Source organism: Onychostruthus taczanowskii, unplaced genomic scaffold (genome assembly GCF_017590055.1).
Source record: "Onychostruthus taczanowskii isolate IOZ18803 unplaced genomic scaffold, ASM1759005v1 scaffold27, whole genome shotgun sequence".
In the NCBI taxonomy this organism is placed as follows: Eukaryota; Metazoa; Chordata; class Aves; order Passeriformes; family Passeridae; genus Onychostruthus; species Onychostruthus taczanowskii.
This window is the reverse complement of record NW_024500017.1, coordinates 835,251-853,418: the sequence shown is the minus strand read 5'-3', so window position 1 is coordinate 853,418 and position 18,168 is coordinate 835,251. Positions and strand designations below refer to the sequence as shown.

Here is an 18,168-nt window from a genome sequence, read left to right as displayed (position 1 = left end):
TATTTTTCCTCTCCTCTGAAAGTAATAAATAAAGTAAAATATAGAAGTATCATGCCAATAAATTTTCAGCTTTTTCTCGCACTACTTATGACATAATTTTATATGCTAAATACTTTTTAAAAAATACAGTGCTGTGCAAATGTGAAGAATATGTTTTTTAAAGGTAGGATGTAGAAAAATGTGTAGATTGCTGTTTCAGTTTGAGGGAGTTGTATGGTCTACCTACTTTAATTCTTTAATACATACTTTAATTCTTTACTAGTATATATGTTAAATCTTGTTTATGTTTTGTGATATGACATATCCAAGCATTTTTTATTTTAATTGCTTTACGTCATTTTGAAAATTTAGCAGTATAATATTATGTTCTTCCAGAGAGTAAAAGCCTTGTCATGAGTAGAAACCTTGTAATGAGAGTAAAAACCTTGTCATGACCACTTGAGGATTCTTTTCTTAGTGGCTCCAAGCTCAAAACTGTTGTCCCATATTAACATATCATCTTCTGTTTGGCCTCTTCATTAACCTTAAAACTCATTTGACTACCAACTAACAGAAGTTATTACAGCATCTCTAACATCCATAGTGAGCATTTTGCAACACTTTCTTTTCAAGCCCATCTGTTCCTTCTTTATTACATGTCCTAGTTCATCTTTTAGTAGCAATTATGAAAATTTTACATTTATGTGATGCATGAGACTGCCTATCATTTTCAGAAAACATATCCTCATCAGATGTATAGCAAACTGCTTTTTTAAATTTTGAACATAGTTAGAGTAACCCAAATAGAAGCCAAAATCTAGATCATGAAACTTCTTGTGGTTTTAAATCTATCTTTAATAAATTTTTGCAGTCATAAAGCCTGAGAGAGAGCCCAGTGGTTTTTTTTTATTTATTATTTTACAAATTAGAATGAGAACCGGATTAATTGTACCAAAGATGAAGTCAACTGCATCTGTATTTTTTCTTGTATTTTAGAATAGCATTTTACTGAAATGCATCCCACAACAGTCTTCTCAAGACACATTACTCAAGTAGAAACATGAGATTTTAACTTGAAATATGTTGACAGAGGAAGTATAGTAAAACAAAGAGAGGGAGATTCAGGATATACCACTTTTGTTTAGTCAAGGCGTTATCAAAATTTAGGGGGCTTAGAGCTGACGCTGTAAGAAGAGAATAGTGTAGATAATTTTATGCTCCTTTACAGCGGGGAGCCAAGTACCATCAAACAGGACTGACCCCATGTGCAACATCATACAGACCTAGACCATAGCAAACAATTGTAGGATTTTCTTAGAAAGAAACAATGCTACCAAGTCAGCATCCAAACAGAAACAACGTTCTCATGAGAGCTTCTTGTTGCACTGCTCAGTAAACAGCGAGGCCGTGCAGTCAGCGCGGTGCAACCACTGAGTGCCTGCAGCGTCTGCTGGAGCGGGCTGAGCCCGTGCCCGGGCAGCAGGTCTGTGGCACAGCACACAGAAGGCCAGGTGGCCTCTGAAGGCCACCCTGGCTGGGCAGCACAGGCCTGGGGCTCCCCACCTTCACCCTATTGGGATTCACTGGCTCTCAACAGGAAATGCTCTTCTGGTCAGCATCCCTGCAACAATTTAAGATGTTTTCCCCTAAAATAGTGACTTGAGTGAAGGTGATCCAACTGAAATGAAACTAAGATTAGAGGAAAAAAGGATAAAGGCATTAGCTCTATATTTTAATTCAGTCAAAACAATAGTATATCTGTAAAAATATTGAGGATTATTTTAGTAAAATTTACACATTAAGGATAGTAAATAGAATATATCAAATAAAGAAAGTTTCAGATTATTTGAATGTACATGTCTCAATAAGATAAACAGTTCTGTCTTTCCCAGTTCTGTTATTTGAAAAGTGACCAAGAAAAATCTATGGCTTTTTAGTTTTTAAAAATTTGAAATTACTATGTTACCAGGCAAGCTAAAATAGACTGATCTCCAGTTTTCTTTATCAGTATATTAGCTACCTTTACAGTAATCCAGATAACCCTGTGGTATGTTTTCTAGTCTCCTCTGTATCCGTACAGTGATTGCATGGGACATTTTAAGATTTTATGTATGCTGTTTAATTAGCATCTGCTCACTCAGACCATGATAAATTGTAGAGAAGTTATACTACACATATCTTGGATTCTCAGATCCCAAATTATTAGGTCAAGGGAGCTACACCACAAATATGTAGTCATGGATTTTTGGGATTTTGGACATCCAGATCCAGAAAGGGTGACATTCACATCAGCCATGCTTTGGAATTGAGTTAGAAGTGGCCAGGATGTGTACTCTGCTCAGGAAACTGCTTCTCACACTTTTCTAGAACAAATAGAAATGCTGTAGGGTGATTTTCAAGTTTACTCTAAAATGAACCTAAAACACATGAGAAGCTGTATTTCGTATGATTTTTCCCCTTTTCACTTTTTTAGCTTTGCCACTAGTGTTCTGTAGATTTCTTACTCTAAAAACTCTTCCAGAAATGGATAGATCCAGTTGACCAGATCTGAGGGAAACTTACCTGTTATAACACTATTCTCAGATTACAATGATATAAAACTTTTTATTAACTCCTTATGAGTATTTTATTTCATTAGGAAAATAAATTATCTTCTGACACTAGAAGTCGTAAAAGGTTTAACAACCACTTCCACACATTAAAGTACTATAGACTTAGTTTTTATCTAAGCCATACCCCATATTTGGGAGTCACCTGAATATTCTCACCTGTTTATGTTACATAGCAACTATGCGAGCATTTATAAAGTGGGAGGGTTTTGCAGGCATATATTTTAAATTTTCCAGATTTTGTTTCCTTTCAGGATACCATAGAAAAGTAAAGTAATAGGCATCTACTTTTTTAATAATGAAACTGAATTAATAGGAAAATTTTAGCATATCCAAGGGTGGTAATGGCATATGTATTATCTCTTGCCTTTTTTCTTCCTTTTGTAATCTTGAAATTTTGTCAATCAAAATTGTACAGTCCTTTAATATTACTGTTGAACTAAAGTATTTACATTCTCCAAATATAAGTGTTATATAGCTCCACATATGTTTGACAGCTAATTAGGATGGCATATCTTTATCTTCTCTTGGTGGAGATAAGATTTATGTTACTTTTTTCTTCTTCTTTTTTTTCCCCCAATTAATACCTAGTTTTGTCATGTTGTTGTTTTTTGGGTTTTTTTTGTTTTTTTTTTCCCTCACATATAGATAAAACTCACTTAGATTTTAAAATATGTTCCTCAACTATTTACTTGCAGTTATCAGTTGTGGAGATCCAGGAGTCCCAGCCAATGGCATGAGATATGGCGATGATTATGTTGTTGGACAAAATGTTACTTATATGTGCCAACCTGGTTATACAATGGAAGCAAATAGCTCCTTAATTCGCACTTGTACTAGCAACGGCACATGGAGTGGAGCAATCCCAACATGCAAAGGTACCACATTTATTTTGCTTGTCAGCTATTTCTTCTATGACATTTACCTACACTGTTTATTGCAAATTGTTAATTTATTGTGTATTTCCACAGAAATAAAAACTTACTTTTAGTATGAATACATTGAATTTATTTTCTTGGCTGCAGAAACAATTACTTCATCTATTGCTTCTTTTCTCTTTTATATTCCTGCAACACAGTATATTGAACAGTTTTTTATAGTTCTGTAGAATACTTTAACAAATCTAAACTACCCAGCAAAGTAATACTTGCAGTTAGCATGTCATAAGAAAGTAACTATGTATATGTCCCTGTTTTACAAAGAGAGCACTCAAACATTTAAAAGACACCTCTGGGAAAGATCTAAATATATACAAACTGAACATCGTCAAGGGCAAATTAATCTGAATTACTCTGTCTATAATGCCAAGATTTTTTCCTGATCCCTCCTTTATTAGATGTGCACCTTTAAGTATCACCTTGCTACAAAAAGACTAAATCCTTCTTGCAAAGGACCCAATAAAGATTGTTCTGCTTCATGTTATTTTCTCTACTGTGGAAGTAAAACGGATTAATCTCAAAATATTCCTTCTTTCTCTTCTTCAAATTGCATACCTGATTTTTATGTTTTTTTTTTTTTTTGTTTGTTTGTTGGGGTTTTGTTGTTGTTGTTGTTGTAGTTGGGTTTGGGGTTTTTTTAATGTACTCTGTTAAAATTTTAACTGCAAAAAATCTGAACAGAACTGGAAGACAAACTTACCTGTCTCATCAAAAATAATTTCTCTGAGAAACTCATTTGCTCAATGCTAAAACAAGTTCTCTCTAGAGAAATTTTTCTCTCTCCCTGATACTATATCTGTTGAAAAGCAGCACTACCATTTGGTGTGTTTTTTCTGAGTTCACACTAATTACATCTGATCTCTATTCTTTCAGAACTTGGTAATCTACCTTTGTATTTTTTGTAACCATCTTCTTTCTGTTTCATTTTAAGGAAGCAAAGTAACATACCTGCTAAGCAGTGCTCATTTTCCTCCCATGAATTAATTTGTTAAACTAGATCAAATTAATTTCAAAGCTCCACCATATTTGCAATTAGTTTTTTTGCTGAACACAGTTTTCCCAGTATCTTACCAAGTCCAGTTTAATTCTAATTCACCTTTGACAATATCAATTTTTAGGTTATTTTCCTGACACATTCTTAAAGATGTCAAACACTGAAATCCTCTTGACATTTCACTTTTTTTTCCCTATTTGCATTGTGCTCAGAGATAGCCTCAGTTTCAATTAAAAAATTATTTTAAGAACTGAAGAATGAACATAGTGGTCATATTGACCAAGAGTCTGTTTGTCTCCAAGAGTGGCTGTAAGTCAACAGTTAGAAGATCATGAGACAGAACAGCTATTTTTTATAAAGTCTTTCAGGCTCAAATTCATATAGTGTACAGGATGCCAGACTGGGACCCTGAGATCTAACTCTGATTTGACTCAAGCGGAATCATACAAAGAAAGAATTTTTCTGTCAATTTTAACTTTGAATTTTTGAGTCTTTCTGGTTTTGGATCATACATATTTAAGACTTGTATAAATGCTAATTAATAATCCTGTGAAGAATCTCTAGTGTTCTCAGAATTTCATTCTACTTTACATTAGTTTGCTGTAAGTACACTAGGCAAGTTAATAGTGTAATTAAAATAATATATAGTATGCAGTAGTGTAAATATATAACAATTAGTTTTTACTGTCTGAATAAAGTGCCAGGGTCCTTTGGTACTATCTAGTTAAAATAATTGGAAAATGATCTGGGCAGAAAACACATGCATAATTGTCACTGTGCCATTGAAAGAGAAGATATAAATACTGCTTTGCTGTGCCAAGTTGGAAAAGGATGCATGTTCATCTGCAACTAAATATTCAAATACTCTAACATTGTCTTTTTTGCAGACTTGCATTTGTAATACACTTGTAGTTCTTAAACTGAGAATGTCGTGGTACATATTTATGTCTAAGTCTCTGATGAAAATAGAAAAGCATTCTGGCTTGTTGCTAGGTATTGTTTTGTTTTCCTTTTCTCATCCTAAAATTCTAATGTTACATCTATTTTCTTCTACTTCTTCTGTCCTTTTCCAAATATTCACCAATATTTCCTCCCTTACTGGTCAGCTCAGAATTTAAAATCTACAGACCCTTTTAAAAGGACTATTTGTGAAGCTCTTGGAGAATGAAGACAGAATTCTGCTGCTTAGAGCACTTATTTTGAATTTCTTTCTTGAAAACATCATAGAAGTGTGGCAAAAGCTATCATGTCCTTTTCTGGAGCAAAACTAAGGTCCCAAAATCTAGATTTGATTTACTGGCAGACAAAGGGTTATTTGACACTAGTGTTCTCAAACAGCCATGAATGCTGGTGTAAAGTATATTTATGGTCTATGTAACTGAGATTCTCTCACTGAAGAGAATAATAAGAATGTATAAACGGTACGTAGTTAACCCTCTGCAGGTTGCATTCAAATACATATTACTCATATTACCTAGTACCTCTGAATTCTTTTAAGCCTGCAAGATGACAGCTGTTCTAAACATTACTTTAAAGATTATAGGTGCAGCATTTAACTTCCTCTGTTGTTGTGACCTGTGTGTTCTCTGCTTGATTTTTAATCACCACACCTTCTCATTTATCCTAACTGGCTTTACCAGATTAAATTCTATTAGATTTTTTTGCTTTCTTTCTCTTTTGCTAGCAGTTTGCCCTTTTGTCTACCTCATTCATTGTATCAACTTGCTCTAGATTTCATCCTTTTCCTTTTTGGTTCAGGTTTTCTTTCATTTAATTGCCTTAATACTTTTTCCCTTAAGCTTTCAATTAGTGATTGTCTGTTACTATACCACTATCCAGTGAATAACACTTTTATCTTCATCAAAACCGTTGTATCCCTTTATTTCTACTGCCTTCCTGCACTGTTTTTCAGTCCTCTTGCCTACAACGAAATAGAAGAGATTCTATTTTTTCTTAGGAGGCCTGGCAATTACAGAATATACTGAAATACTTCTTGTTGGCCTTCTTAGAGGTAGCAATACTAACAGTTTCAAGGAATTGCAAATCCTTACATTTTCTCCCTATGGCTAACAACTAGATGATTTTTGGTGATGAACTATTCACAAAACAAATAGTAACCAAACTGTACTACTTGGAAACAAGCTTTCAAATAATATTTTGGAACAGTTGTCCTGGAATTTCATCCCTACACATTAAATCTAGCAAATGCCTAAGCTGGTCAACAGGAAGAAAATATTTTATTATTGCCACACTAATAAAATATGGTTGTTTTTAACATATAATGTTGCCTTAACAGAGAAAAAAAATTTGTAGCAGATTACCAGACATATCTTAAATGTCCCACACATCATAGTTTCCATGCGGATTTTTTGGTAGTCTTCCTATTTGGTTTGATGCAGCATCCTGGTTTATTTAAGACACTTCATCAATCATCCACTGCCTCCTAAATGAAAGAGAGCAGACATACTTACTTCAGGAAATGTGGCAAGAATACAGTGAGAAAGATAGCATGTCCTGACTGTATTGTCCTCTAAAAAAGGTGAAATTAGCCCATATGGTTCTTCTAGTAATTGTGTACACCAGGGATATTTACAGCAGCTGGCCCTAATTATTTTGAATATTATTGCAGCTGTTACCTGCCCAACTCCTCCGCAGATCTCTAATGGAAGGTTGGAAGGAACAAACTTGGACTGGGGATTTAGCATTAGCTATGTCTGCTCTCCAGGATATGAACTCTCTTTTCCTGCTGTTTTGACTTGTGTTGGGAATGGAACATGGAGTGGTGAAGTACCTCAGTGCCTACGTATGTATTCACATCATAGTCTGTATTTTGCTGTATTATGTTTTTTTCCCCTTTGAAGTTTTCACCTTTTTTTTCCCTCCCTCCCTTGCTCCCACGGTGGCTCAATTAATTTCAAACCTGGGATAATTACAATCCTAAAAATTTCTAAAATTTTCCAAAATGTTAATGTTACTAGTAGATTGAGAAGGTAATGGGAATATCTGTGAACCCTATGTGAGCATATTTGAGTCTTTAGACACAGATACAAAAAAAAAATATTACAGGCAATGTGTACAGCATAATCCAAGGTAATTCAAGATTAAAAGGCTCTGTCTTGTTTTCTGATCCAGATACATATGTGATAGGGTAACTTTCATTATAATCCCTTTTATTTCCTCATACTAATCCTAAACTTCCTGTGGTGTCACAGAGAAATTTTTCTGGCTGTAATGTTGACTAGGCACTGGGTGATTTTGTGACAATTACCAATTTTTCACCCTGCAGTAAATTAACCAATATATTTTATGCAGTAAATTTTATTAATCTGAAAGTTATAAATAACATTGATGGATTCTTGTGTTGCTAAAAATTTCATTACACTATCCAGTCCCATTCATTAAAAGTGATTGTGATTCTTCTGAGAGATATTCAATTGATTGCACTGAAGAAGGAGGTTTTGTAGTTATTTGCAGAATAATTATACCACTCTGTAATGGTCTTCAAAAAGGAGTCTAATTGGAAGAGGATCATATCTTATTCATGGCTTTACAGTCTCTGAAATTTAATTTGAACTTGCCAAGTAGCTGTGCTTGCCAGGTAGCTTGCTAAATGTTGCAAAATGTACTTCTCTGTTCTTTTACTATTTTTTTCATTTTTCATCTCTCCCTGTCAAAATTTTTCTCTATTTTGGCTATATCCCAGTACCATGAAAGCATATGTAGATCATCTTTTCTCTTCCTTTTTTCAATTATATTCTCATATCATCAACAATTTCTGACTGCTGCTCAAACTTTGTATGCCAGAGGTGGAACATGATGAAAGGCATATTTTTCTGAAAGAAAAAGAGCAAGACCACTATTAAATTCTCTATGTAGAGCTCTTCTAGAGTCCACTATACTGTGAATATCAGAGACTATGAAAAATTATTTTCACTGTTTGTTCTTGATTGAAAAATGGTGTCCTTCATTAATTTTTGGATACCACAAGCTATTTATGATTTTTAAAGTTGTAATAATAAATACTGCAGCATACTCTGAAAAGTGGGCTCTACCTTTAAACTTTTTTAAAGGTATATTTGGCAGAGAATGCAGCTGCCTGGGAATTAAAGGCCATTTCATGCAGATTACATGAACTGAATGTTGTTGATGTGCAGTGGTGATCCATTGGCCTGCAAGAGAAAACAATTGGCAGCCAGTGCTTGTCAAAGAGCTTAAGCTAGTTGCCATCTGGCAGAAATAAGGGGGAGCTGGTGAAAGTCATTCTCAATAAGCAGTTCTGGACATCAGAAATTTATTTTCTAGCTTGGTTCCATAGAGCCTGTAGCTGAAGATATGCAAGGTACAGTTATGACATAGAATAATTATTCAGAAGGGAATATGACCATGTCCTCAGTTAAGTATTTGTCATCTATAACCCAGTAAATTTGTTTGCTTAATTACTCATGCCATGATTTCAGTACCGCTGGTTTTATAAGATTGGCAATAGATGGCAAAAATGTAGACCTATTCCAAAAAACTCCTAACTGTAGATATAACTTTGAATCATAGAATTATCACAGAATATAATGAATTGGAAGAGACCCATAAAGATTGTTTAAGTCCAGCTTCTGGCCCAGCACAGAATAACCCAAAGAGTTGTATCCATGTGCCTGAGATCATTGTCCAAAGATTTCTCAAAACTTGTCAGGCTCAGTGCTGTGACCATTTCCCCAAGCCTGTTCCAGTGTCCAACCATGCTCTGGTTGAAAAACCTTTTATTGATATACAACCTAAACCTTCCTGACATTCATATCATTCCCTTGGGTTTTGTCACTGTTTTCACACAGAAGAGATCAGTGTCTGTCATTTTGCTTCATCTCGTGAAGAAGCTGAAGAACTCAATAAGGTCTTGCCACAGTCTCTTCTCCCCTAGGCTGAACAAATCAAGTGACCTCAGACACTCCTCATGTGGCTTCCTCTCAAGGCCCTTCACTGTCTTTGTTGACCTCTTTTTAATACTCTGTAATAGCTTTACATCCTTATATTGTGTCACCCAAAACTTCACGCAACATTCAAGGCAAGGCTGTCCCAGTGCAGAGCAGAGTGGGACAATCCCCTCCCTTGCCCAGCTGGTGATGCTGTGCCTGATGCCCCTGGGAGATGGTTGGCCCTCCTGGCTGCCAGGGCACTGCTGGCTCATATTCAAGTGGTCACCAAGCAGGACCTCCACTTCTCTTTCTGCCATGCTGCTCTCCAGCAGTGATTTCATATTCTGGATGTACATCCAGGGTTGTCCCATCTCAGGTGCATTGTTCTTGTTAAACTTTATATTGTTGGTGATTGTCCAGTCCTCTAATCTGTCTGGGCTTTTTCGTAGGGCACAGATGCCTTCAAGTGAGTCAACAGGTTTTCCCAATTTAGTGTCATCAGCAAACACACTTAGTATACCTTTGAGACCAGGTATTTTAGGATTCTTCTGTTTATACCAGCTGTGTGGTATTCACAGTTAGCATCTGGCAGGTTGAAGTCCCCCAAAAGGACAACAGAAGTTGATTTAGAGGTCTCCCTTAGTTCATTGAAGAATAATTTGCCAGTGTCAACGTCCTGACTATGTCCTATAGTAGACCCCCGTAACAACGTCTCCTTTGTTTGTGTGTGGGTCCCATAATCGTTACCAAAGGCTCTTAACAATAATGTCCTGGTTTGGGCCAGGACAGGGTTAATTTTTGCAGTAGCTGGGAGGGGGCAGGGCTAAATCACAGGTGTTATTCTGTAACACCTCATATCACTGCCAGGTGTGGGGGCAGGGATTTCTGGTTCTGAGGAGAAAGGTGGTCTTTCCAGTCAGAAAAGCATGACTCTGGTCAGATCATATTGGGTTCTGCAGTAAATATTTTTGTAAATCAGCCTCTCTTTTGTACACTTCCTAATTAATATTGTAGCTGTTTCTGTTTATTTTATTGTCTCATTGCTATTGCCAGTAAATTGTTCTTATCTCAATCCATGATCTCTTCCTTTTGTCCCTGTAATTCTCAACCCCAGCCACACAGACCAGAGGAGTGAAAGAGAGCAGCAGAGTGCTTTTGGGGAATCACAGTGCGGGGCCCTGAATTTGGAAGTACCATTCCTAAACCAGGACACTTAACAAACAGCAAGCTCTGACACCCCTCTCCCCTGCCTTATCCCCCACCTCACTTGCCCTGCCTATCCCTCCTGAGGAGTGTGTAACCCTCCATACTGGCACACCACTCACAGGACTGATCCCACCAGCTTTTGCTTGTGCCAAGGATGTCATATTTCATGGGCTGAGTCAAGGCTTGTAGATCCGCATGGAGAAGACTGAAGGACCTCACTAGAACTGAAGCTCTGGCATGCCTTCCCATTGCTTTTTACAGATTAACCTGATTTTGTCCCTTTCCCTCTTCCAGTGTAGTTTAAAACTCTACTGGTCAGCCCTTCTAAATCCTGTACAAAAACCATTTTTCTCCTCTGAGAGAAGAGTCTTCTGACTGCCATTGAATAGCAGTTGATCTGATGTTGTATAGACCATAATACGATCAAAACCCCCAAAGTTGCTCTGATGACACCATCCTCAGAGCCATCTGTTGATCAGTTGGGTCTGCCTGTTCCTTCCAGTGTTCTTCCCGGATATTGAAAGGATTGAAGAAACACTAGATGTCCTCCTGATCCTTCAAACAATTGCACTAAGGCCTGAAATCTCCTTTGGTTACCCTTAGACTTCCCTTTGCCACCTCATTGCAGTGGCCATAAAGAACAGCAGATAATAATCAGAGAGTTGTACCAGACTATAGAGGTTTCTAGTAGTGTCCCAGGCTCCAGAGAGGCAGCAGGCTTCTCTGTGAGTAAGGTCCGGTTGGCATATTGGGTCCTCCAATTCCCTCAGAGGGGTTCACCTATGGAAACCACCATTCTTTTTATTTGACAGAAGTGATCATGATGCAGGAGGTAGGTTATTTTGCCCTCTAATTCCAGAAGGACCTTAATCTGCATCTTAAGTTGTCAGTCCATCTAGTTCCAGGGCCTCATACCCATTGTATTAGGGCATCTGGGAAGGTGAGGCAGGCTGGGAAGGGATTTGCCTGTCCCTGCAAGTAGTAACCTACCTCCATTTCCCCTCCTCTCTTAGATCCCCTTCTTCTGCCAGGTGGTGAGAGCATAGGGGATCCTTTGTTTCTTGTGTCATGGTTGGATGGTATATTCATCTCAGGAATGGTAGAATATGATACCACAAGTCAGTCTCCTTGTCTCATGTTCCTTAGCCCGAATGCCTTCTCAAGAAGCTCAGTCACCAGGCTGAGCATCTCTTCTACCTGGGCACATCTCAGACAGGTGTGCTCACTGCTGCCATCAGACATTGACAAGAAGTGTGCTGTTAATGAGTTACATTTCTTCTAAGAATGAAACTAGCCTCACAGTCTCAGTGCTTTCAGAGTCCTTAGGAAAATATTTCCATTGAGAGTGGAAACATTCATAAAACTTCCAGTTCACTGCAACTTCAGTTTGTTCTGTAGTCACTTGTTCTAGTATTGGAAGGAAACTGCTGTGTTTTACCATGATGCCTGGTTTCCATACTTACTGATGTAAGAGGAATATTTCAGTAGATATTCAATGACTAGGTCAGCTTGACTGACAACTAAGTGGTAGAGTTTACCTAGTTTTAGGAAAAAAGAATTAATTTACCAAAACCTCATTTTTGAATGTGAGAATTGTTTTTCTCTTCAGAGTTGTTGTTACTTGTTGGTGCAAAGAACTGTTAGGAGACAATTTCAAGTCCCTGTGTTAAAAATTTGTAAGTGTTTCATATATGCTCAAATTAAGACACAGAATTTTCTAGTGAAAGCATAACAATCATGATCTGTCATTCACAATGAAGTACACTGTGTGTACACTATGTGGCCCTATCCCCAATCCATAAATCTTTTCAGAACTTGGCCCATAATTCTGCACACAGCCCCCTGTCACCTAAAGCGATGAAATTGCATATATTTCTGGTATGTTACAGATTTAGCCCTTTTTCTTCACCAGTGTGGGTGGGCATGGATTTCCTATACAGTCAGTGTCTGAAGAAAGAAGCAGAGAGCAGGAACATTTCATGTGAGCAGGTCCTTTGGAAAGCTTAAAACATGGGTGACAAAGATAGAAACATTACAAATGTATTTTGAAGATTGTTGTTTGAGAGATGTAATTTAAATTATATTTGTTGATGAGAAAGATGGAGCACAAAATTCCACTGTCTGTACAGCATATATGTTTAGAAACATTATTGAACATGTATAGGTTAGAGGGTTTTATTATTTCTATTATTATTATCACACCATTTGCTGTCTGATATGAAATTAGACTACACAATACTGGAATTCATGGTGTGCCAAGGAATAATATAGTCTGATGACATAGGGTTTGCCATAGCTGATTTAATTTCCTGGGTCAGTTATGCAAAATCCAGCTTCTGACATTATTCAATACTTTATACTACAGAAGAAGGCCAATAAATTTGCTAACACTATGTTTTCTCAGTAATTACATGCTGTAGACATGAGGAATCATTATGTGATAGGAATAAAGTAAAAATATCCATTTAAGAACAGATTTTTATGAATGAAATTTATCCTATCTAATAACAGTTTATTAGTATCTGACTTTTAGATTGCTACAGAAGTTTCATTGTTATGGGTTTTTTTTTTGGTGTTCCATTATTGTTAACTGTTCTAACTTTCAAGTATTGTACTTCCATACATACCAAATCTTGCCTTTCAGTGAAGAAGGAGGAAGCAGGACTTTATGACTCCTAAAATCTATCTGCTAAATCCTTTAATCATACAAAATGTTGAGCACTGGGTAGGTATCAAGAAAGCAGGAGAGGAGGGAAGATTGACATGAAAGTTTAGTAGACTCTTTGATTGCTCTCTAAAGATTTTCAGACTGATGTGGTTTGGGGCATGGAGGAATTGCGAATATTTGGACTTTAATAAAATAAGTTGTCAGTTTGATTTATTAAGTGTGAGGTACTGATGAAGTACACTATATAGTAATTTTGAACAACTGTCAGAACTAGTGCAATCTAGCAGACTAAATGTTATATTTCTAGTCCCTCTGAATTCCTATTAAATGTTTCCATATTTGACCTGTGTTTAATAAAATAAATACAAAATTTTGAGTAATTTCTTCACTTAGTCCAGCTGTTTGGTTTTTTTAAATAAATGCCACATTCCATTTCTATCATGTCTTTTTTCACAGCAAAGTTTTGTGGTGACCCTGGAGTACCTGCTCAGGGGAAAAGAGAAGGCAAAAGCTTCATCTATCAGTCAGAAGTGTCTTTCAGCTGCAACCTTCCTTTTATTTTGGTTGGCTCTAGCACCAGGATTTGCCAAGCAGATGGAACATGGAGTGGTTCTTCTCCTCGATGCATAGGTATGATTATGTCCATGAATTGAAATTTCTTTTAGTGCTTATTATTCCTCTTGCTAAGTCAGTCTAGGATTTTTCCGTAATTTTGAATTATCTTGGTGTTATTCTATGCTCTCTAAGAATCAAATAATTTTATTTATGTCTTTGTGATTGGCTTATTGCATGTTGCTGAACAAGCTTAATTTTCTCATACAATCATGTATTTAATTAAAATACTATAATTTGTTTTGACTTTAATATATTGCAATTTTTTTTAGAACCTACTCGCACAGCATGTGAAAACCCAGGAGTCCCAAGGCATGGGTCACAAAATAACACATTTGGCTATCAGGTAGAATATACTTTTTTTTTAATTAACTTGCATAAATATTTAAACATTTTATACTACCTCAAAGTCTAGAAACATCTGATTAGAGGTTTAGAGACTGCTTCTGGAAAAGTTGTTTGCTTCTGTGTTGCTCTGTTTCCTCATTTCTAGCTGTTGGATTACACTAACCCTGTGTCCCTATCAGCAATTCTCTGCATGAAAAACGTGTGATCAAGTTCTGCTTGATTTCACTTTGAGGACTTTCAGTATCTCCCACCAATATATAAGTGCTTCCTACAATTTATTAAATAGACTTTTTGCTCTTCAAAAGTGTGTATACTGTGTATCAAAATGCTAGTATAGACACACTCCAAAAAGCAGGCCTTTTTTTCCTGAGAGAAAATCTGTTTAGAATTGCAAATGAATTACAGAGTCCCAGACCTGTTAGAAGAACTTCTAGTCCAACCCCCTTCTCAAAACAGGGTCAGCTAGAACAGGTTTATGAGGGCTGTCTCCAGGTGGTTTTGAATATTTGCAGGGATGGAGACTCAGCAGTGCCTCTGGGCATCCTGTTCCAAATTGATCACCCATACAGTGAAAATGAACACTTTTTTTTTTGTTTTAAAGAGAATTTCTTATGTTTCAATTTATACCTATTTCTTCTTCTTGTTTCTCAGCACCACTGAAGAAAATCTGTTTCTGTTGCTTGTCCTGCCCCCAGGGTTTGTTTTGTTTTTTTTGCAGGCTGGATAACCCCAGGTCTTTCAGCTGCTCCTTGTCTTTAAGATGCTATAGTCCCTTAATCACTGGACCCAATATAGTATTGTCCTTGTCTCTCTTGCACTGTTGAGCCCAGCACTGAACCCAGCACTCACTTGTGACTCACTGGGGCTAGCAGAGGAGAAGAAGCACCTTCCTTGACCTGTTTTCACTGCTCTGCCTGATGGTTTCTTGGAGACTGACACATTTTATACAAGGCTGTGTTGTAGCAAATGGGGCTTACATATGTTTCTCTTGGAAAAAGAATTGTGAAACTGAAAATTATTTTGAACTGCTGATTTTCTGATTCACCCAAAACACTTATGTCAGTGAGATGTTTTCAGGAGTGAATGGTTTAGAGATGCAAAAATATACCTTATAATTTGCTAGGTATATTGTGAACCAAGTGAGAGCCTAATGTATCCTTGACATCTGTGTTTGATGTCAGTGCTGAAAGCTCCAGGCTCATGAAGAGGGATGAACCAAAGAGTACCCAGCAGCTCCACAGCTGTATGCGGTCTCTGTCTAGTAGGAGGAGAATAAAAAACTGCAGTTTTCTGGAAATGCAAGAAAGGACTGCGTGAAATTTTAACAAATTTACAAAATTGAATTAGTATTTAAAAGCAAATTGTAGGTAAAGACTTTTAAAAGTTTCATGGCCAAACATTTCTTTGGTTTATCCTTTTGGTGGTCTTTATGCTGTACTACTCTGGCTTGGTTTTTAGCACTATTTGGATTTTCAGATTGTGCTAGATCACTATCATATGCAAGTGATAATAAAATTGTCTAAGTTTTCTCTAGAAACTGAAAGTGCTGCTTTGTGTCAAGATAGGATATATAGAGGCAGACTTTAGGTTAACTTTGTTTAGTTATAATACAATATTATCCTAGAGGACAACTCTTTATTCAACTGTGTATCAAAGAAATAATTTATTAAGCATTTTCTATAGTTTTGTTATCACAGTTTCACATATTAATGAGCTTTCATTGAAGAAAGTAAGGCACTCACATTTGTGCTGCAGTTGTTGTGAGTAAAATGTCACTCGGACAACATGGAACTGTAAAAATATCAAGCAAAATATCAATTAACAAATAATTCGTAAAATAAGTATAAATGCTGGCAGAGTTTACAACCCTGTAAATTCTAAAAAAAAATAAATTAAAAATTGTAAACAGTTATAAGATTAGCGCCCAGTATTTAAGGTGTAGGTGCTATAGTCTCCTTACCCAGCCAGAAACTTGTTCTCATGTTCACACAGTGAATTTAATTTTATGTAGTAACTAAATGTGCAACTTCTTGTTGCTCTAAGTATGACTGCTTAGTTAATATATTACTGGGTAGAAGTATTAGTCACACAGATGAAGCTGAGCCAAGCTCTTGATTGGGTGGAAACAATTGTGAAAATGACTGGTTCTAGACAAGTTATTGTCTGTAGGTCCCAGAAAGAAATTTTGCATTATCATATATTGCATAATGTTATGACTCCTTTAAAACCACAAAAAATATTGTTAATTACTATATTATCTATAATTAGCTTCCTGTGTGAATGGGATAGGAATTTTTGCTTCTATCCATAGCAGAAAGGCAAAGAATAATTATAAATTGTTCTAAAATACAGATGTGGGTTTTTTGTTTTGTTTTATTTGGGTTTTGTTTGTTTTAACTCACTTAAGTACTTTATATTTAAACTAATATTAGTAAGGTAACTTAATTGACTTTATCAATTAAATTACCTTACTAATAATAAGGTTAATAAACCTTTATCAAGGTTTAAATTTATTTCTCTGTCTCATAGAAAATACCAAGCTGTAGCCTTACATTTAGAATTCAAGTTTTCATGTGTGGAATCCTGTTTTAAGTGCTTTTCATCAAATGGCACTACTTCTTTTATCTGGAAAAAAACCACTCACTGACACTTGCTTTTCGAAACACTGACGTCAAGTTATGAGCTTCCACAACACCATTGCTTTGTTCCTGTTTTATCTCCTACTCTTGATTATCTGTTTTCCTGTCTCATTGATTGGACTGAAAGTTCAGGCAAACGCAAGATAATTCTAGGCTTGACTAAAAGGCATGTCTAAACCTGACCTCCTGGAACCTACACTGACAAAAGCACCAGTGTCACCATTTGAATGCTGTTTCAACTATTAAAAAAGAGCTTTATAGAAAATGAAGCAACAGAATTTTGAAGGGACTTTATTGTTCAGTATTGAATTCTTCAGGCAGAAGCAGATCAGTTTCTTATGTGTTCAAATAACATCAAAATACCAGTTTAGTTCTATCTGGATATCTGGCATGGCATGGAAATGAGTAGCATCATCTGCTTTAATTGTTATGAATGCATATGTCTAGGATGTTTACCTTTCATCTGAGCTATTTTTATTTGACAGTTCTACCTTAGCAGTATGTTACAATGGAGACAAAATAACTTTAGAACTTAGTGAATACTGACTTCATCTGTAATCTGGGAAATAAATCACTCCTTGGAAAGAAACTGTGGGGTTTGAAATACTTCTTCAGCTATATTGGTAGAAACAGAAAAGTGCTTATAACACTTTCACCATAAGCTGTTGTAACACAAGGTACTACTCAATTGAAGAAACAGTTTAAAACTGCTTAGATCAGTCAGTCATATATATAAGATTTACCACTTCTCATACTTTTCCAACATGCTTTGTAGAAACTCAGCTGTCTTCCCTTATATTGAGGCCTAAACTGAGCCAAAGAACACTCTTAATTTAAAAAGGAAAATAGACACCCTGCAGTAGAGATAGCCCTCTGCTAGCTCTTGGGTTCTATTTTATGAAATTCTATATGAAACTTGATCTGCAGATGTTGAGCAGCCTTACAAATAATCTCTTTCTGTGAATGTAATGCTTATAAAAACTTCCATGTTGATTAAATTGTAAGATGAAGTTCCAAGAGAGGTGCTCTACTACCACAATATAGCTCTCTCCATTAGTACAGTTGGCACCACCACTGCATCAATGAAAATGTGCTTTAAGCAATATCAGACACCATGTATTTTCCTGCTTCTCATTGTCCTGAGGTCTCCGGTGTCAGTGTGTCAGTGTCACAATCTGGAGTGCTTCACTGGCATGAATATGATTTTTATTTTTCTTTTTTTTTTGTTTGTGGTTTGTTTTTTGGGTTTTTTTTTTTTTTTTTGAACA

General features: G+C 36.2%; 1 protein-coding gene across 3 annotated transcripts in view; it reads left to right on the top strand.

Annotated features, from left to right (window-relative positions):
- The window catches only part of CSMD3 (CUB and Sushi multiple domains 3), a 577,908-nt gene that overhangs the window by 539,193 nt on the left and 20,547 nt on the right, over positions 1 to 18,168 (top strand). For all 3 annotated transcript variants that reach the window (XM_041407558.1, XM_041407557.1, XM_041407556.1), the window contains 4 exons: positions 3,287 to 3,466; positions 7,150 to 7,323; positions 13,758 to 13,931; positions 14,186 to 14,259. In XM_041407558.1, the coding sequence (XP_041263492.1) occupies positions 3,287 to 3,466; positions 7,150 to 7,323; positions 13,758 to 13,931; positions 14,186 to 14,259 (602 nt within the window). The remainder of the gene's footprint in view (positions 1 to 3,286; positions 3,467 to 7,149; positions 7,324 to 13,757; positions 13,932 to 14,185; positions 14,260 to 18,168) is intronic.